At 42.1% G+C, this 22,828-nt stretch overlaps 1 protein-coding gene across 1 annotated transcript in view; it reads left to right on the forward strand.

The window, feature by feature from the left end:
- Nucleotides 1-1,654: 1,654 nt before the first annotated feature.
- Nucleotides 1,655-22,828, forward strand: part of fer1l6 (fer-1 like family member 6) — a gene marked incomplete at its 3' end in the record, with an annotated part of 101,769 nt that continues 80,595 nt past the window's right edge. Inside the window, exons 1-4 of the mRNA XM_079516007.1 lie at nucleotides 1,655-1,753; nucleotides 2,894-2,995; nucleotides 5,503-5,593; nucleotides 6,836-6,953. Coding sequence (XP_079372133.1) covers nucleotides 1,670-1,753; nucleotides 2,894-2,995; nucleotides 5,503-5,593; nucleotides 6,836-6,953 — 395 coding nt within the window. The 5' untranslated portion in view covers nucleotides 1,655-1,669. The remainder of the gene's footprint in view (nucleotides 1,754-2,893; nucleotides 2,996-5,502; nucleotides 5,594-6,835; nucleotides 6,954-22,828) is intronic.

Raw genomic sequence — 22,828 nt, forward strand, 5'->3', positions numbered from 1 at the left:
CTAATGATTTGATCCCAAAACGTCATGATTTGTCAAATTTGGAAATATCCTAATAAACAGGGTGGTATTATAATCAGGACTAGACTTCATTGAGACACTTCGGCTCAGATTGACCATAGACCATTTATTGCAAAGCTATTGCATGATAGTTTGGCGGTGTGGCTCTGCTCATGTGATATCAGATGATCTGCGTACCGAGACACAGGTCTGATATCACATTTGATATCTCCGATTATCTGTGCACCAAGACACAGCTTTGATATCAACAACCCCCCCAGAGCAGAGCCAAGATACAATAATCCATGAACAAAACACAGAAATAACACATGATTCAACACAATGAAACACATCAACACATGATCAACGTATGATTCAACCAATGAATCTACACAATCGCAAACAAAACAATAATATCCCATAAACCCCGGAACTAAGAATTACAGGGAGGAGGCCGGGGAGGTGGGGGAAATTTTCACACAGACGCCACACGAGCTGCTTGACAGCTCAGCATGCGAAGAATGAGTAGAGAGCTGAGGCTGCTTAAGTAGGCGGCCTGAATTGCACTGAGGGAATGAGGGTGTGGCCTAGAGAGGCAGCAGATTTAAAGAAGCAGTATAGATCACTGGGGGGAATGAATGAGGGGGAACCATGTACACACATATAAACCATCTGCCCTCCGTGCCGCAATGAACTAACGCTACGCTTGAATAAAGAGACTATTTGACATTCAATGTTATTTTTCCACAAATTACCCTTGAAAAACGAGGGGTCTTCTTTCTCTCCGCCTCCTCCTCCTCATTGGTCTTCTTTCTCTCCGCCTCCTCCTCCTCATTGGTCCCCTTTCTCTCCGCCTCCTCCTCCTCCTCATTGGTCTTCTTTCTCTCCGCCTCCTCCTCCTCATTGGTCCTCTTTCTCTCCGCCTCCTCCTCCTCCTCATTGGTCTTCTTTCTCTCCGCCTCCTCCTCCTCCTCATTGGTCTTCTTTCTCTCCGCCTCCTCCTCCTCCTCCTCATTGGTCTTCTTTCTCTCCGCCTCCTCCTCCTCCTCATTGGTCCTATTTGTCTCCGCCTCCTCCCAGGTCACCAGTTCACCAATAAGTGGGCGGTGCTTACGGACCCCGCGGACCGCAGCACCGGGGTCAAGGGTCACGTGAAGGTGGACATCAGTGTGTGTGGGAAAGGAGAGGTCATCCAGCCGGGTCACAAGGTCACCGACACCGAGGAGCAGGTCCACAAGTACGACCTATTGACCTATTGACCTATGACCTCAGGGTCCAGGGGGTCCCTGAGGGAGTTCCAGGGGGTCCGGGGACCCCCAGGGGTCCCTGAGGGAGTTCCAGGGGGTCCGGGAGTTCCAGGGGGTCCGGGGACCCCCAGGGGTCCCTGAGGGAGTTCCAGGGGGTCCCTGAGGGAGTTCCAGGGGTTCCGGGGACCCCCAGGGGTCCTTGAGGGAGTTCCAGGGGCATCAAAGGGTTGGATTGGGGGGGTTAGGGTCCAGTCCCTGCTTGGCACTCAGCATGGTGTGTGTGTGTGTGTGTGTGTGCGTGTGTGTGCGTCCTCCCCTCCAGGAACCTCCTCCTCCCCCCCTCCTTCCCCTCAGAGCGACCTTGGGCCAGGTTCAAGGTCAAGGTCTTCAGAGCTGAAGGTCTGCCCAGGAACTCCTCCTCCATCATGGGTCACATGACCAAGGCCTTCATAGGAGACAGCGCCGCCCTGGTGGACCCCTACGTGGTGGTCAGCTTCTACGGGGTTAATGTAAGACATTAGCATACCATTAACATGTCATTAACATGTCATTAACATGTCATTAACACCACCACTCTGGTGGACCCCTATGTGGTGGTCAGCTTCTACGGGGTTACTGTAAGCATATCATTAGCATATCATTAGCATGTCAGTAACATGTCATTAGCATGTCAGTAACATGTCATTAGCATATCATTAGCATGTCAGTAACATGTCATTAGCATATCATTAGCATGTCATTGTCTCCACCAGGCCGACTTTGTAAAACACATTTTGATATCACTCACAGTATCTCTGCCGTCAACCATGGACGTCAAATCCTTCACAGACTTTTATAGGCTGAGGAATATATCCCACCCTTTTCACATTGGCCTGCTATAGCGCCACCAACAGGTGGACTTTTGACTTGTTTTAACAAAATGCCTCAAATCATCCAATTGCCATCTGAGACATAAGAAGAAATGTCACCCTTTTCACATTGGCCTATTATAGCGCCACCAGGAGGCCACAACCTGACCTGACCTGGTGGAGACCTGTCCTATTATAGCGCCACCAGGAGGCCACAACCTGACCTGCCCTGGTGGAGACCTGTCCTATTATAGCGCCACCAGGAGGCCACAACCTGACCTGACCTGGTGGAGACCTGTCCTATTATAGCGCCACCAGGAGGCCACAACCTGACCTGCCCTGGTGGAGACCTGTCCTATTATAGCGCCACCAGGAGGCCACAACCTGACCTGCCCTGGTGGAGACCTGTCCTATTATAGCGCCACCAGGAGGCCACAACCTGACCTGGCCTGGTGGAGACCTGTCCTATTATAGCGCCACCAGGAGGCCACAACCTGACCTGCCCTGGTGGAGACCTGTCCTATTATAGCGCCACCATGAGGCCACAACCTGACCTGCCCTGGTGGAGACCTGTCCTATTATAGCGCCACCAGGAGGTGGAGAGCTGAGGGGCACTTTATCTAGTTACCACATAATTGACATAGTATGGATCATTAACATATCATTTACATATAATTACCATATCATTACCAGGGTAGGACCTCCACCCATCAGTCCACAGCTGATCCACTATGGATCATTACCATCTCATTACCATCTCATTACCATCTCATTACCATCTCATTACCATCTCATTACCAGGGTAGAACGTCCACCCAGAAGTCCACAGCTGATCCCGTGTGGAACGAACAGATTGTTTTCACTGAGATGTTTCCTCCTCTCTGTCGACGAATCAAGATCCAGGTAGGAGTTATTATAGACCAATTAGATTATAGATATTATTTAGACCAATCAATTCACTTACAATACTTTAGAATGATAGATTATAGATATTATTTAGACCAATCAATTCACTTACAATACTTTGACAGAAATGTAGTGGCAGCAACAGCATTGCGCCTCAGTACAGTATAAAGTACAGTATAAAGTACAGTATAAAGTACAGTATTGAGCATCAGTACAGTATAAAGTACAGTATAAAGTACAGTATAAAGTACAGTATTGAGCCTCAGTACAGTATAAAGTACAGTATAAAGTACAGTATTGAGCATCAGTACAGTATAAAGTACAGTATAAAGTACATTATAAAGTACAGTATAAAGTACATTATAAAGTACAGTATAAAGTACAGTATTGAGCCTCAGTACAGTATAAAGTGCAGTATAAAGTACAGTATTGAGCCTCAGTACAGTATAAAGTACAGTATAAAGTACATTATAAAGTACAGTATAAAGTACATTATAAAGTACAGTATAAAGTACAGTATTGAGCCTCAGTACAGTATAAAGTGCAGTATAAAGTACAGTATTGAGCCTCAGTACAGTATAAAGTACAGTATAAAGTACATTATAAAGTACAGTATAAAGTACAGTATTGAGCCTCAGTACAGTATAAAGTGCATTATAAAGTACATTATAAAGTACAGTATTGAGCCTCAGTACAGTATAAAGTACAGTATAAAGTACAGTATAAAGTACAGCATTGATCATCAGTACAGTATAAAGTACAGTATAAAGTACAGTATAAAGTGCAGTATAAAGTACAGCATTGAGCATCAGTACAGTATAAAGTGCATTATAAAGTACAGTATAAAGTACAGTATAAAGTACAGTATTGAGCATCAGTACAGTATAAAGTACAGTATAAAGTGCATTATAAAGTACAGTATAAAGTACAGTATAAAGTACAGTATAAAGTGCATTATAAAGTACAGTATAAAGTACAGTATAAAGTACAGTATTGAGCATCAGTACAGTATAAAGTACAGTATAAAGTACAGTATTGAGCATCAGTACAGTATAAAGTACAGTATTGAGCATCAGTACAGTATAAAGTACAGTATAAAGTACAGTATAAAGTACAGTATTGAGCCTAAGTACAGTATAAAGTACAGTATAAAGTACAGTATTGAGCATCAGTACAGTATAAAGTACAGTCTAAAGTACAGTATAAAGTACAGTATAAAGTGCATTATAAAGTACAGTATAAAGTGCATTATAAAGTACAGTATAAAGTGCAGTATAAAGTACAGTATTGAGCCTAAGTACAGTATAAAGTACAGTATTGATCATCAGTACAGTATAAAGTACAGTATAAAGTACATTATAAAGTACAGTATAAAGTACAGTATTGAGCCTAAGTACAGTATAAAGTACAGTATAAAGTACAGTATAAAGTACAGTATAAAGTACAGTATTGAGCCTAAGTACAGTATAACGTACAGTATAAAGTACAGTATTGAGCCTCAGTACAGTATAAAGTACAGTATAAAGTACAGTATTGAGCCTCAGTACAGTATAAAGTACAGTATAAAGTACAGTATTGAGCCTCAGTACAGTATAAAGTACAGTATAAAGTACAGTATTGAGCCTCAGTACAGTATAAAGTACAGTATAAAGTACAGTATTGAGCATCAGTACAGTATAAAGTACAGTATAAAGTGCATTATAAAGTACAGTATAAAGTACAGTATAAAGTGCATTATAAAGTACAGTATAAAGTACAGTATAAAGTACAGTATTGAGCATCAGTACAGTATAAAGTACAGTATAAAGTACAGTATTGAGCATCAGTACAGTATAAAGTACAGTATTGAGCATCAGTACAGTATAAAGTACAGTATAAAGTACAGTATAAAGTACAGTATTGAGCCTAAGTACAGTATAAAGTACAGTATAAAGTACAGTATTGAGCATCAGTACAGTATAAAGTACAGTCTAAAGTACAGTATAAAGTACAGTATAAAGTGCATTATAAAGTACAGTATAAAGTGCATTATAAAGTACAGTATAAAGTGCAGTATAAAGTACAGTATTGAGCCTAAGTACAGTATAAAGTACAGTATTGATCATCAGTACAGTATAAAGTACAGTATAAAGTACATTATAAAGTACAGTATAAAGTACAGTATTGAGCCTAAGTACAGTATAAAGTACAGTATAAAGTACAGTATAAAGTACAGTATAAAGTACAGTATTGAGCCTAAGTACAGTATAACGTACAGTATAAAGTACAGTATTGAGCCTCAGTACAGTATAAAGTACAGTATAAAGTACAGTATTGAGCCTCAGTACAGTATAAAGTACAGTATAAAGTACAGTATTGAGCCTCAGTACAGTATAAAGTACAGTATAAAGTACAGTATTGAGCCTCAGTACAGTATAAAGTACAGTATAAAGTACAGCATTGAGCCTCAGTACAGTATAAAGTACAGTATGGTGGGTATGAATGGTTTCCGCCATCCTCTCCAGGTATGGGATGAGGGAAGCATGAATGACGTTGCCATAGGAACGCACTACATCGATCTGAAGCAGATATCCAATGAGCAGGACGGAGATAAAGGTAGATATCCAATGAGCATTGAGACAGGTATGAACCAATGGGCATTGAGACAGGTATGAACCAATGGGCATTGAGACAGGTATGAACCAATGGGCATTGAGACAGGTATGAACCAATGAGCATTGAGACAGGTATGAACCAATGGGCATTGAGACAGGTATGAACCAATGAGCATTGAGACAGGTATGGACCAATGGGCATTGAGACAGGTATGAACCAATGAGCATTGAGACAGGTATGAACCAATGGGCATTGAGACAGGTATGAACCAATGAGCATTGAGACAGGTATGAACCAATGGGCATTGAGACAGGTATGAACCAATGAGCATTGAGACAGGTATGAACCAATGAGCATTGAGACAGGGATGGATGGGTGGGGGGTGGATGGATGGATGGATGGATGGATGGATGGGTGGATGGATGGGTGGACGGATGGGTGGGTGGATGGATGGATGGATGGGTGGATGGATGGATGGGTGGACGGATGGGTGGACGGATGGGTGGGTGGATGGATGGGTGGGTGGATGGATGGGTGGGTGGATGGATGGATGGATGGATGGGTGGATGGATGGATGGATGGATGGGTGGATGGGTGGATGGATGGATGGGATGGTGGGTGGGGGGGTGGATGTATGGATGGATGGGTGGATGGATGGGATGGTGGGTGGGGGGGTGGATGTATGGATGGGTGGATGGATGGATTGGTGGGTGGGTGGGGGGGTGGGTGGATGGATGGATGGATGGATGGATGGGTGGGTGGGGGGGTGGATGGATGGATGGATGGGTGGGTGGGGGGGTGGGTGGATGGATGGATGGATGGGTGGGTGGATGGGTGGATGGGTGGGTGGATGGATGGATGGATGGGTGGATGGATGGATGGGTGGGGTGGGGGGGTGGGTGGATGGATGGATGGGTGGGTGGATGGATGGATGGATGGATGGATGGATGGGTGGATGGATGTATGGGTGGATGGATGGATGGGTGGGGTGGGGGGGTGGGTGGATGGATGGATGGGTGGGGTGGGGGGGTGGGTGGATGGATGGATGGGTGGGTGGATGGATGGATGGATGGGTGGATGGATGGATGGGTGGGGTGGGGGGGTGGGTGGATGGATGGATGGGTGGGTGGATATATACACAGTACACACTAACCATCGTCTTGTCGTTTATTTCACTGTCTTCTCCATCACTCCATTCCATCTCTCCATTCCATCTCTCCATTCCGTCCGGCTCCACTCCAGGTTTTCTGCCAACCTTCGGTCCGGCCTGGGTCAACCTCTATGGCTCCGCCCGGAACTTCTCATTGGTCGACGACAACCCAGAGCTTAACGAGGGCATCGGAGAGGGCGTGTCTTACAGGTGAACGATGATGATGATGATGATGATGATGATGATGATGATGATGATGATGATGATGGTGGTCGCCTCACTGCTAGAAGGTCCTGAACAAACTGCATTGTCTGTACAGGGTACAGTCAAACAGAATGTAATCAGTACAGGGTACAGTCAAACAGAATGTAATCAGTACAGGGTACAGTCAAACAGAATGTAATCAGTACAGGGTACAGTCAGACAGAAATGTAATCAGTACAGGGTACAGTAAACAGAATGTAATCAGTACAGGGTACAGTCAAACAGAATGTAATCAGTACAGGGTACAGTCAAACAGAATGTAATCAGTACAGGGTACAGTCAAACAGAATGTAATCAGTACAGGGTACAGTCAGACAGAATGTAATCAGTACAGGGTACAGTCAAACAGAATGTAATCAGTACAGGGTACAGTCAGACAGAATGTAATCAGTACAGGGTACAGTCAAACAGAATGTAATCAGTACAGGGTACAGTCAAACAGAATGTAATCAGTACAGGGTACAGTCAAACAGAATGTAATCAGTACAGGGTACAGTCAAACAGAATGTAATCAGTACAGGGTACAGTCAAACAGAATGTAATCAGTACAGGGTACAGTCAGACAGAATGTAATCAGTACAGGGTACAGTCAAACAGAATGTAATCAGTACAGGGTACAGTCAAACAGAATGTAATCAGTACAGGGTACAGTCAAACAGAATGTAATCAGTACAGGGTACAGTCAAACAGAATGTAATCAGTTCAGAGTACAGTCAGACAGAAATGTAATCAGTACAGGGTACAGTCAAACAGAATGTAATCAGTACAGGGTACAGTCAAACAGAATGTAATCAGTACAGGGTACAGTCAGACAGAAATGTAATCAGTACAGGGTACAGTCAGACAGAAATGTAATCAGTTCAGGGTACAGTCAAACAGAAATGTAATCAGTTCAGGGTACAGTCAAACAGAAATGTAATCAGTTCAGGGTAAAGTCAGACAGAAATGTAATCAGTTCAGGGTACAGTCAGACAGAAATGTAATCAGTACAGGGTACAGTCAGACAGAAATGTAATCAGTACAGGGTACAGTCAAACAGAAATGTAATCAGTTCAGGGTACAGTCAAACAGAAATGTAATCAGTTCAGGGCACAGTCAGACAGAAAAGTAATCAGTTCAGGGTACAGTCAAACAGAAATGTAATCAGTTCAGGGTACAGTCAGACAGAAATGTAATCAGTACAGGGTACAGTCAAACAGAAATGTAATCAGTTCAGGGTACAGTCAGACTGAAATGTAATCAGTACAGGGTACAGTCCGACAGAAATGTAATCAGTACAGGGTACAGTCAAACAGAAATGTAATCAGTACAGGGTACAGTCAGACAGAAATGTAATCAGTACAGGGTACAGTCAGACAGAAATGTAATCAGTACAGGGTACAGTCAAACAGAATGTAATCAGTTCAAGGTACAGTCAGACAGAAATGTAATCATTACAGGGTACATTAAACAGAATGTAATCAGTACAGGGTACAGTCAAACAGAATGTAATCAGTACAGGGTACAGTCAGACAGAATGTAATCAGTACAGGGTACAGTCAGACAGAAATGTAATCAGTTCAGGGTACAGTCAGACAGAAATGTAATCAGTACAGGGTACAGTCAAACAGAAATGTAATCAGTTCAGGGTACAGTCAAACAGAAATGTAATCAGTTCAGGGTACAGTCAAACAGAAATGTAATCAGTTCAGGGTACAGTCAGACAGAAATGTAATCAGTACAGGGTACAGTCAAACAGAAATGTAATCAGTTCAGGGTACAGTCAAACAGAAATGTAATCAGTTCAGGGTACAGTCAGACAGAAATGTAATCAGTACAGGGTACAGTCAGACAGAAATGTAATCAGTACAGGGTACAGTCAAACAGAAATGTAATCAGTACAGGGTACAGTCAGACAGAAATGTAATCAGTACAGGGTACAGTCAAACAGAAATGAAATCAGTTCAGGGTACAGTCAGACAGAAATGTAATCAGTACAGGGTACAGTCAGACAGAAATGTAATCAGTACAGGGTACAGTCAAACAGAAATGTAATCAGTACAGGGTACAGTCAAACAGAATGTAATCAGTACAGGGTACAGTCAGACAGAAATGTAATCAGTACAGGGTACAGTCAGACAGAAATGTAATCAGTACAGGGTACAGTCAAACCGAATGTAATCAGTACAGGGTACAGTCAAACAGAATGTAATCAGTACAGGGTACAGTAAACAGAATGTAATCAGTACAGGGTACAGTCAGACAGAAATGTAATCAGTACAGGGTACAGTCAGACAGAAATGTAATCTGTACAGGGTACAGTCAGACAGAAATGTAATCAGTACAGGGTACAGTCAAACAGAAATGTAATCAGTACAGGGTACAGTGAGACAGAAATGTAATCAGTACAGGGTACAGTCAAACAGAAATGTAATCAGTTCAGGGTACAGTCAGACAGAAATGTAATCAGTACAGGGTACAGTCAAACAGAAATGTAATCAGTACAGGGTACAGTCAAACAGAATGTAATCAGTACAGGGTACAGTCAGACAGAAATGTAATCAGTACAGGGTACAGTCAGACAGAAATGTAATCAGTACAGGGTACAGTCAAACAGAATGTAATCAGTTCAGGGTACAGTCAGACAGAAATGTAATCAGTAAAGGGTACAGTAAACAGAATGTAATCAGTACAGGGTACAGTAAACAGAATGTAATCAGTACAGGGTACAGTCAGACAGAAATGTAATCAGTACAGGGTACAGTCAGACAGAAATGTAATCAGTACAGGGTACAGTCAGACAGAAATGTAATCAGTACAGGGTACAGTCAGACAGAATGTAATCAGTACAGGGTACAGTCAAACAGAAATGTAATCAGTACAGGGTACATTAAACCGAATGTAATCAGTACAGGGTACAGTCAAACAGAATGTAATCAGTACAGGGTACAGTCAGACAGAATGTAATCAGTACAGGGTACAGTCAGACAGAAATGTAATCAGTTCAGGGTACAGTCAGACAGAAATGTAATCAGTACAGGGTACAGTCAAACAGAAATGTAATCAGTTCAGGGTACAGTCAAACAGAAATGTAATCAGTTCAGGGTACAGTCAAACAGAAATGTAATCAGTTCAGGGTACAGTCAGACAGAAATGTAATCAGTACAGGGTACAGTCAAACAGAAATGTAATCAGTTCAGGGTACAGTCAAACAGAAATGTAATCAGTTCAGGGTACAGTCAGACAGAAATGTAATCAGTACAGGGTACAGTCAGACAGAAATGTAATCAGTACAGGGTACAGTCAAACAGAAATGTAATCAGTACAGGGTACAGTCAAACAGAATGTAATCAGTACAGGGTACAGTCAGACAGAAATGTAATCAGTACAGGGTACAGTCAAACAGAAATGTAATCAGTACAGGGTACAGTCAGACAGAAATGTAATCAGTACAGGGTACAGTCAAACCGAATGTAATCAGTACAGGGTACAGTCAAACAGAATGTAATCAGTACAGGGTACAGTAAACAGAATGTAATCAGTACAGGGTACAGTCAGACAGAAATGTAATCAGTACAGGGTACAGTCAAACAGAATGTAATCAGTACAGGGTACAGTAAACAGAATGTAATCAGTACAGGGTACAGTCAGACAGAAATGTAATCAGTACAGGGTACATTAAACCGAATGTAATCAGTACAGGGTACAGTCAAACAGAATGTAATCAGTACAGGGTACAGTCAGACAGAATATAATCAGTACAGGGTACAGTCAGACAGAAATGTAATCAGTTCAGGGTACAGTCAGACAGAAATGTAATCAGTACAGGATACAGTCAAACAGAATGTAATCAGTTCAGGGTACAGTCAGACAGAAATGTAATCAGTACAGGGTACAGTAAACAGAATGTAATCAGTACAGGGTACAGTCAAACAGAATGTAATCAGTACAGGGTACAGTCAGACAGAATGTAATCAGTACAGGGTACAGTCAGACAGAAATGTAATCAGTACAGGGTACAGTCAAACAGAATGTAATCAGTACAGGGTACAGTCAGACAGAATGTAATCAGTACAGGGTACAGTCAAACAGAAATGTAATCAGTACAGGGTACAGTGAGACAGAAATGTAATCAGTACAGGGTACAGTCAAACAGAAATGTAATCAGTTCAGGGTACAGTCAGACAGAAATGTAATCAGTACAGGGTACAGTCAAACAGAAATGTAATCAGTACAGGGTACAGTCAAACAGAATGTAATCAGTACAGGGTACAGTCAGACAGAAATGTAATCAGTACAGGGTACAGTCAGACAGAAATGTAATCAGTACAGGGTACAGTCAAACAGAATGTAATCAGTTCAGGGTACAGTCAGACAGAAATGTAATCAGTAAAGGGTACAGTAAACAGAATGTAATCAGTACAGGGTACAGTCAAACAGAATGTAATCAGTACAGGGTACAGTCAGACAGAAATGTAATCAGTACAGGGTACAGTCAGACAGAAATGTAATCAGTACAGGGTACAGTCAAACAGAATGTAATCAGTACAGGGTACAGTCAGACAGAATGTAATCAGTACAGGGTACAGTCAAACAGAAATGTAATCAGTACAGGGTACATTAAACCGAATGTAATCAGTACAGGGTACAGTCAAACAGAATGTAATCAGTACAGGGTACAGTCAGACAGAATGTAATCAGTACAGGGTACAGTCAGACAGAAATGTAATCAGTTCAGGGTACAGTCAGACAGAAATGTAATCAGTACAGGGTACAGTCAAACAGAAATGTAATCAGTTCAGGGTACAGTCAAACAGAAATGTAATCAGTTCAGGGTACAGTCAAACAGAAATGTAATCAGTTCAGGGTACAGTCAGACAGAAATGTAATCAGTACAGGGTACAGTCAAACAGAAATGTAATCAGTTCAGGGTACAGTCAAACAGAAATGTAATCAGTTCAGGGTACAGTCAGACAGAAATGTAATCAGTACAGGGTACAGTCAGACAGAAATGTAATCAGTACAGGGTACAGTCAAACAGAAATGTAATCAGTACAGGGTACAGTCAGACAGAAATGTAATCAGTACAGGGTACAGTCAAACAGAAATGAAATCAGTTCAGGGTACAGTCAGACAGAAATGTAATCAGTACAGGGTACAGTCAGACAGAAATGTAATCAGTACAGGGTACAGTCAAACAGAAATGTAATCAGTACAGGGTACAGTCAAACAGAATGTAATCAGTACAGGGTACAGTCAGACAGAAATGTAATCAGTACAGGGTACAGTCAAACAGAAATGTAATCAGTACAGGGTACAGTGAGACAGAAATGTAATCAGTACAGGGTACAGTCAAACCGAATGTAATCAGTACAGGGTACAGTCAAACAGAATGTAATCAGTACAGGGTACAGTAAACAGAATGTAATCAGTACAGGGTACAGTCAGACAGAAATGTAATCAGTACAGGGTACAGTCAAACAGAATGTAATCAGTACAGGGTACAGTAAACAATGTAATCAGTACAGGGTACAGTCAGACAGAAATGTAATCAGTACAGGGTACATTAAACCGAATGTAATCAGTACAGGGTACAGTCAAACAGAATGTAATCAGTACAGGGTACAGTCAGACAGAATGTAATCAGTACAGGGTACAGTCAGACAGAAATGTAATCAGTTCAGGGTACAGTCAGACAGAAATGTAATCAGTACAGGGTACAGTCAAACAGAAATGTAATCAGTTCAGGGTACAGTCAAACAGAAATGTAATCAGTTCAGGGTACAGTCAAACAGAAATGTAATCAGTTCAGGGTACAGTCAGACAGAAATGTAATCAGTACAGGGTACAGTCAAACAGAAATGTAATCAGTTCAGGGTACAGTCAAACAGAAATGTAATCAGTTCAGGGTACAGTCAGACAGAAATGTAATCAGTACAGGGTACAGTCAGACAGAAATGTAATCAGTACAGGGTACAGTCAAACAGAAATGTAATCAGTACAGAGTACAGTCAGACAGAAATGTAATCAGTACAGGGTACAGTCAAACAGAAATGAAATCAGTTCAGGGTACAGTCAGACAGAAATGTAATCAGTACAGGGTACAGTCAGACAGAAATGTAATCAGTACAGGGTACAGTCAAACAGAAATGTAATCAGTACAGGGTACAGTCAAACAGAATGTAATCAGTACAGGGTACAGTCAGACAGAAATGTTCGGTTATTTGGCGATGTTGTGCCCGGCTCCGACCAGCCCATGCAGTAGGCAGAGTTAAAGTGACTAACACGCACAGTTAAACCAAATGCTCCCAATGATAGCTTATATTTGATGAACTCAAACGTGCATTTTATAGGGTTTTTATTAATTCATATTAATTAAACACTTACAATCATACATTCACACGTTCTGTTCACACTTCCCCTAACTTCCCCCAACACAAGATGACAGTATCCCGGATTCTGGATTACAGTCCTATTGGTACAGTTCTATCTGCTCTGTTGGTAGGAATTCTAGCTATCATTTGAACACTCTAAGACTGTCCCAGATCATGGTACGCTTAGCTTGTCATAGATGACTTTCAGACTTAGTTATTAAGTGATTAAGTGGTACATTAATGGTACATTAATTAAGTGTAATTATGTGGTTTTAAATCTACCTTATCATAATCAAATGGTAATTAAACAATGATCGGGATGACAAGAACACAGAGAGAACACTGGTTACAATCTAAACATCATATTACATCGATTATGAATAATGCACAAACATCTATTTATAGCACATAATATATAGCAAATACATTACCGCTGGTCTCTGCCTAGACATGTTCACGTTCGATGGTATTGGTGAATCTAACTCACTTTGTGCCATACAGCATATAGTCACAGTGGGCCCTGACTGAAGTCCCACCTTCATGCTACACTTTCAGCCAATCATATGCCACTGACCCATGCATCCCTTCTGCCCTCTCTGTGAGAGGACAGTGTGGAGATCTGACTTTAGGTTAGATTAAACTGTCAGACTATTTCAGGTATTTATCATTTAGGCTTTTTACCAACCCAATATATAATAGGTTATTAGAACACATTTAAACAATTGAAGAGGAATTAGGTTACTTCATTATTGTATGTTCTAAATGGGTTGACTTTCCCTGTGAAGAGGAGTCAATAATGGCCTGTCCTACAACAGGAGAAGGGCCGTAAAACCCCCGATGTTTGTAGAATGGAATGTGGGGACCTGAGCTCTCTCACCCTAGAGGAGCTGCTTATATCTCCAATCAATCTGACCCAATATATAATTTCTCATTATGAGTACAAACCTCGCACACCCATAATTAACCAAACACCCCTTACGTCAGTGATGAAAATTGATGGATATTCATTTTTCATAAACTGAAAGATTATTTTTGACATTAATTTTTTTCGGAAATATTATTTTTTGATATTTGGGCGTATGCCATTTTTAGTACTTTCGGAACCTGTTAAATAATACTGGATCCACATACTGAAGTTATAACATTATACAACTTTGAAAAACACATTAAAATAAAACACAACCCATTAACTGCATAAATCAATAAAACAATGAAAATAATAAAAGGTTTACATGCGTCGATATCGTGGACATTTTTTGTAATTATCCCAACGCACCCTTAAGTATTAAATTCAGTTACAGCTAATCAAACTTATGTATACTTGTAATAATGTGAGACAGTGCATCTCCACTTTTGTAGGAGAGTTGCTGTTTCTGTCATGTCAGTTAGGGGTTACCTAACTGACATGAACTTTTGGTCACCTCTGTCCGTTTAATCTTATGGCTGTTTGCCCGGACAAAGCTTCAGACTTATCTAAACAACCCCCTTGTTTATTTTCCACACAAGACTGGTCCCTTATCTTAAGAAACATTCTTCCCGTGCTCCCCCACCTCTGCAAACGACTCTTTTGGTTGCAGAATGGGGCCCAGTTGGTAGACACAAGTTTAAACAATGCAGTTTATTACCCCTGGTTGTTTCCTGTTAGGAACTTCAAATTGTGATTTTAACAAAATAATCGATTTTGCATCTCAACAACTTGGTGTCATTTACTTTTTTGGAGTTTTTAATTTGACTTTAACAAAAGCAACCCAATTGAAAATTGCAAATCCTTGCAACATTTTAACCACATTATGTGTCTTTCACACATGCAGTCTTCGTGCTCGTGCCTGTGTTAGCTTGTGCGTGCGCGCACACGCGCTCACGCACAAAACCCACTTGCACTTTGAGAGACAGTGTTCCCCCCTCCCAATCGAAGGAAACTTAATCATTTTACCAGCATTCTTTCACATTTGTCCATTGTCCATAAGGACTTGATTGGCACAAATTAAATCCACTTATCTGCTACTCGTTGTCTAGTACAGATATAATGAACCCACATACATCATCACATTTAATATGCACAGATCAGACACACATCTCGTGTGTGAGTGTGTGTGTGCGTGCGCGTGCGTGTGTGTGTGTGTGTGTGCTGTTTGTGACATCTTGTTGTCACTGACCCCAATTGTTCCCTGCTGTAGGAACAACATGGGTAGAGAAGCATTTCACATGCTACTCTTCTGTCCCAGTTCTGATCTCGCTGGCATGAAAGCGTTCTTCCATGGTCTCGTTCCTTTTTCAGGATCAATCAGAAAAGGCGTTATTGTGGCCTTGTTCTTATCAAAGCCATTTCTGCCCAACAGATGCGTCGGCAGATGTGTCGTTTCATAACCACACCCAAACTTCAAGACCGGACCGGTCTCTGGCTCGCCTGGACCCCTCACGGGACCCCTCACGAAAGTCACCCCAGGGTGCTTCTCTGGCTCGCCTGGACCCCTCACGGGACCCCTCACGAAAGTCACCCCAGGGTGCTTCTCTGGCTCGCCTGGACCCCTCACGGGACCCCTCACGAAAGTCACCCCAGGTTTCCTGGTGTGTGCGTCATGCCCTTCCCCCGCCGCCCGTTGATCGCGTAGACTGGCACCAGTAATGCCACAAATCACGCTCGGCGTTTCTGAGGTGAGAAGGATCGACGACCCGTCGGCCTTGCCCACAACGTCTGCGGGCATGGCTCTGATGATGAACGGTGAGGCGTAGGCAGCCTCCAGCTCCTCCGGAAGGCCGCTCACCTGTTCCGCTCCCGTTGACAGCTCTGCCTCTGCTGTCGGTTCTGCTTGTCCAACGTCGATGTTCGGCGATTCCTCCTCTGTCGAAGGCTGCGGAACGTCGGTTCCCTCAGCTCTGCCCGTAGCCGCTCTTGGCCTGCTAGGACTCTGACTGAGGGTTGGTGTAGAGGGCCCTGGGCCCCCTGCATGGTTACTGCAGGAAGCACCAGGCTGTGCCTCCGTTGTGACAGGCTCGGTTCCCTCAGCTCTGCCCGTAGCCTCTCTTGGCCTGCTACGGTACTGACTGAGGGCTTGTCCTGTCGTGGGTTCGTTGCCCATGGTAGAGGGCTCTGGCTTCCCTGCATGACTGCAGGCACCAGGCTCCTTCGTTGTGACAGGCTCTATCTGCTCCCAGCCCGGATGGCTGGTAGCTGACCCGTCTCTTCGCCCCTCTGGGGCTGTCCCCACTGGCACCGTGTCCGCTCCGCCCGTCTCTGCGCTGGCGAAGGGGCCCGTGATGTCACATCTCGTGACGCCTGGTGCTGCTTCTGCGGGCTGGAGTATGCCCCCCTCCTTGGCTCCTATGTTCCTGCTTTCTGCAGGAAACTCACAGAGGCCTATCTGGTGGCACCCTGTGGTGTCTATGATGACACCTCTGGCTACCCTGCCTTTCATCTGACGGATAGCCTGCATGATTGCTTCGAAACTAAACTGGGAGTATTTCTCCACGCAAGTTCCTAACTCATGTATCTCATTGTCAGCAAGCACTAACCAGCCCATTCTTCCCAAAGCTCTGCTATAACATGTGGACATGTCCACCACATCTCTCATAGCAAATTTTAGCTTAATAAGCTCTTCAGGTATGTCGCAGACTGCGCCCACTTTAATTGACAATTCCAAACTAAATGCTAGATTATAGAAACTAGCTTTGGTTACAGAGCTGCCATCCTGCAGCTCCTTCAAGGAAGCCATTTTCCACCCCCTCTGTCCCTCCCCTTAACAAACAGTATGGGAACTAATTGGACCGGGTTAGTGGTTTAGTCGACTTCACAAATCATTCATTCACTCAAGTAAATGGTTAGTTTTTGCCCAGCTTTAATTAGCGGACTCTGACATTATTTGTACTCAGAGAGCCCATACTTCCCTGTTAATACCTTCACCAAATAAACCTTTTTATACTATAACCTTTTTATATTATATAGATTATATATAATATAAGTATATAGATTTATATTGGCCGTGGGCGGTCAAATTCTATAGCCTTCCGTAAACCTGGATTACAGGTTTTGCTAGATGCGTTACGCAACAGTTATTATAGACACGCCCTTCCTTTATGCGCACCTCAAAGCATGCTTTCAGCGTTAAACATTATTGACTGGTATGCTGAGTTTAAAACCCTATTTTGTTCTAAACATTTATCACCGCTATTAATTACTACTTTGGTAGATTATACGCCGCAGTAATTACCAGTCCCCCTGCCACTCCAGTGACACATTGGGACATTTGCATGACAGTGAAAGAGGAATTTCCCCCCCCCTCACATGCACTAAATTGCTGTTCTCCTTGGTGCGGTCTCAGCACCCAGCAGGAAAGGTTACAAAAGCACCTCTCTTGGTTTAAACGACCGGTGTCTCATCCGGTCTCAATTAAACTTTATGTTTGGTTACAAATAGTCTTTCAATAATCAGTTTCCTAAACTGACTGCCGATTAGAACTTTGCCCTATCGAACAATGACTCCCAAACTATTGTTAAACCCGCAGTTGTGGCTTACGGTTTTAACAGCTGTTTTTCCCATGGACCCATACCCACATGAAAACAGTTTAACGGTGCCGCGTAGTTAGTAGCACAAATCAAAACGGCATGCCGTCACGGCAGCATTTATAGTTTGATTTAATCCTGCGGATACTAACGACTGCGGCATCGCATTCACGTGCGCTGCTATCAACGCACGGCTTGAATTTCAGTTGAATAACGTCACACCAGTCAATGATAACCACACTTGTGGTTATTAGTGTGGCACGATTCAACTCTGTGTGCTGGTCCCAACACAAACCGTCTCAGTTGAACTATATTCTGAATTAAACAACTTTAAATTGCAGATCCCTTTAGTGACTGCTATTTAAAGCCCTTTACAACGCGGTAGCAATTTAAACTGTAATATGTCAAACGGTTTCGGTTCAGACTATATTATCTCTTAAATATGCCCGGGCGCGTGTATAGCTGCACGCTGAGCCCAGCGTACGGCTCTTTCTTTCTGTTTAAACTAGGCACTTTAGTGGCTCTATGGTTTAAACAGTTCGCTCGGCGGCAAATTAACTTTCGCTCGGCGGCGAATTACTGTGCACTGATCCCAATGCACAGCACAACTGCCTTTAAATTGTGGTCACTTTAGTGACCACTAATTTAAAGTTCTTTAAACGCGGTAGCGATTGAAACCATAATATGTCCAAACGGTCTCAGTTTAGGCTATATTATGCTTCCAACCGCCCGGCCGTGATCTAAGCTGTGCGCTGAGCGCACGGTACAGATCTTGTTTCAAGTCAAGTCACGTCAGTGACACGCTATGAATTAAACTGTGCGCACGGCTACGCAACGAATTAAACTATTCGCTCCGCGATCTAAACTCCGTACATTAGGCCCTTTAGTGGCCGTACGATTTAGAACTGTGCACTCTAGTAGCACAGCGCTTTAAACTGGTATATGGTGAACTGTTTAAAGCTAGTCGCTGCACGCAGCGATTTGAAACTAGTAATATGTCTAGATTATAGGCTATATTACGCTTCAAACCCCCAGCAACGATTTAAAACTGTAATATGCCTAGATTATAGGCTATATTACGCTTTAAACCCCCCGCAACGATTTAAAACTGTTCGGTTATTTGGCGATGTTGTGCCCGGCTCCGACCAGCCCATGCAGTAGGCAGAGTTAAAGTGACTAACACGCACAGTTAAACCAAATGCTCCCAATGATAGCTTATATTTGATGAACTCAAACGTGCATTTTATAGGGTTTTTATTAATTCATATTAATTAAACACTTACAATCATACATTCACACGTTCTGTTCACACTTCCCCTAACTTCCCCCAACACAAGATGACAGTATCCCGGATTCTGGATTACAGTCCTATTGGTACAGTTCTATCTGCTCTGTTGGTAGGAATTCTAGCTATCATTTGAACACTCTAAGACTGTCCCAGATCATGGTACGCTTAGCTTGTCATAGATGACTTTCAGACTTAGTTATTAAGTGATTAAGTGGTACATTAATCGTACATTAATTAAGTGTAATTATGTGGTTTTAAATCTACCTTATCATAATCAAATGGTAATTAAACAATGATCGGGATGACAAGAACACAGAGAGAACACTGGTTACAATCTAAACATCATATTACATCGATTATGAATAATGCACAAACATCTATTTATAGCACATAATATATAGCAAATACATTACCGCTGGTCTCTGCCTAGACATGTTCACGTTCGATGGTATTGGTGAATCTAACTCACTTTGTGCCATACAGCATATAGTCACAGTGGGCCCTGACTGAAGTCCCACCTTCATGCTACACTTTCAGCCAATCATATGCCACTGACCCATGCATCCCTTCTGCCCTCTCTGTGAGAGGACAGTGTGGAGATCTGACTTTAGGTTAGATTAAACTGTCAGACTATTTCAGGTATTTATCATTTAGGCTTTTTACCAACCCAATATATAATAGGTTATTAGAACACATTTAAACAATTGAAGAGGAATTAGGTTACTTCATTATTGTATGTTCTAAATGGGTTGACTTTCCCTGTGAAGAGGAGTCAATAATGGCCTGTCCTACAACAGGAGAAGGGCCGTAAAACCCCCGATGTTTGTAGAATGGAATGTGGGGACCTGAGCTCTCTCACCCTAGAGGAGCTGCTTATATCTCCAATCAATCTGACCCAATATATAATTTCTCATTATGAGTACAAACCTCGCACACCCATAATTAACCAAACAAGAAATGTAATCAGTACAGGGTACAGTCAAACAGAAATGTAATCAGTACAGGGTACAGTCAGACAGAAATGTAATCAGTACAGGGTACAGTCAAACCGAATGTAATCAGTACAGGGTACAGTCAAACAGAATGTAATCAGTACAGGGTACAGTAAACAGAATGTATTTAGTACAGGGTACAGTCAGACAGAAATGTAATCAGTACAGGGTACAGTCAAACAGAATGTAATCAGTACAGGGTACAGTAAACAGAATGTAATCAGTACAGGGTACAGTCAGACAGAAATGTAATCAGTACAGGGTACAGTCAGACAGAAATGTAATCAGTACAGGGTACAGTCAAACAGAATGTAATCAGTACAGGGTACAGTCAGACAGAATGTAATCAGTACAGGGTACAGTCAAACAGAAATGTAATCAGTACAGGGTACATTAAACCGAATGTAATCAGTACAGGGTACAGTCAAACAGAATGTAATCAGTACAGGGTACAGTCAGACAGAATGTAATCAGTACAGGGTACAGTCAGACAGAAATGTAATCAGTTCAGGGTACAGTCAGACAGAAATGTAATCAGTACAGGGTACAGTCAAACAGAAATGTAATCATTTCAGGGTACAGTCAAACAGAAATGTAATCAGTTCAGGGTACAGTCAAACAGAAATGTAATCAGTTCAGGGTACAGTCAGACAGAAATGTAATCAGTACAGGTTACAGTCAAACAGAAATGTAATCAGTTCAGGGTACAGTCAAACAGAAATGTAATCAGTTCAGGGTACAGTCAGACAGAAATGTAATCAGTACAGGGTACAGTCAGACAGAAATGTAATCAGTACAGGGTACAGTCAAACAGAAATGTAATCAGTACAGGGTACAGTCAGACAGAAATGTAATCAGTACAGGGTACAGTCAAACAGAAATGAAATCAGTTCAGGGTACAGTCAGACAGAAATGTAATCAGTACAGGGTACAGTCAGACAGAAATGTAATCAGTACAGGGTACAGTCAAACAGAAATGTAATCAGTACAGGGTACAGTCAAACAGAATGTAATCAGTACAGGGTACAGTCAGACAGAAATGTAATCAGTACAGGGTACAGTCAAACAGAAATGTAATCAGTACAGGGTACAGTCAAACAGAATGTAATCAGTACAGGGTACAGTCAGACAGAAATGTAATCAGTACAGGGTACAGTCAAACAGAAATGTAATCAGTACAGGGTACAGTCAGAAAGAAATGTAATCAGTACAGGGTACAGTCAAACCGAATGTAATCAGTACAGGGTACAGTCAAACAGAATGTAATCAGTACAGGGTACAGTAAACAGAATGTAATCAGTACAGGGTACAGTCAGACAGAAATGTAATCAGTACATGGTACAGTCAGACAGAAATGTAATCAGTACAGGATACAGTCAAACATAATGTAATCAGTTCAGGGTACAGTCAGACAGAAATGTAATCAGTACAGGGTACAGTAAACAGAATGTAATCAGTACAGGGTACAGTCAAACAGAATGTAATCAGTACAGGGTACAGTCAAACAGAATGTAATCAGTACAGGGTACAGTCAGACAGAATGTAATCAGTACAGGGTACAGTCAGACAGAAATGTAATCAGTACAGGGTACAGTCAAACAGAATGTAATCAGTACAGGGTACAGTCAGACAGAATGTAATCAGTACAGGGTACAGTCAAACAGAAATGTAATCAGTACAGGGTACAGTCAGACAGAAATGTAATCAGTACAGGGTACAGTCAAACAGAAATGTAATCAGTTCAGGGTACAGTCAGACAGAAATGTAATCAGTACAGGGTACAGTCAAACAGAAATGTAATCAGTTCAGGGTACAGTCAGACAGAAATGTAATCAGTACAGGGTACAGTCAGACAGAAATGTAATCAGTACAGGGTACAGTCAGACAGAAATGTAATCAGTACAGGGTACAGTCAGACAGAAATGTAATCAGTACAGGGTACAGTCAAACAGAATGTAATCAGTTCAGGGTACAGTCAGACAGAAATGTAATCAGTACAGGGTACAGTCAAACAGAATGTAATCAGTTCAGGGTACAGTCAAACAGAATGTAATCAGTACAGGGTACAGTCAGACAGAAATGTAATCAGTACAGGGTACAGTCAGACAGAAATGTAATCAGTACAGGGTACAGTCAAACAGAAATGTAATCAGTACAGGGTACAGTCAAACAGAATGTAATCAGTACAGGGTACAGTCAGACAGAAATGTAATCAGTACAGGGTACAGTCAGACAGAAATGTAATCAGTACAGGGTACAGTCAAACAGAATGTAATCAGTTCAGGGTACAGTCAGACAGAAATGTAATCAGTAAAGGGTACAGTAAACAGAATGTAATCAGTACAGGGTACAGTCAAACAGAATGTAATCAGTACAGGGTACAGTCAGACAGAAATGTAATCAGTACAGGGTACAGTCAGACAGAAATGTAATCAGTACAGGGTACAGTCAAACAGAATGTAATCAGTACAGGGTACAGTCAGACAGAATGTAATCAGTACAGGGTACAGTCAAACAGAAATGTAATCAGTACAGGGTACAGTCAGACAGAAATGTAATCAGTACAGGGTACAGTCAGACAGAAATGTAATCAGTACAGGGTACAGTCAAACAGAAATGTAATCAGTTCAGGGTACAGTCAGACAGAAATGTAATCAGTACAGGGTACAGTCAGACAGAAATGTAATC

This window comes from Electrona antarctica, assembly GCF_951216825.1.
Source record: "Electrona antarctica genome assembly, chromosome: 12".
NCBI lineage: Eukaryota > Metazoa > Chordata > Actinopteri > Myctophiformes > Myctophidae > Electrona > Electrona antarctica.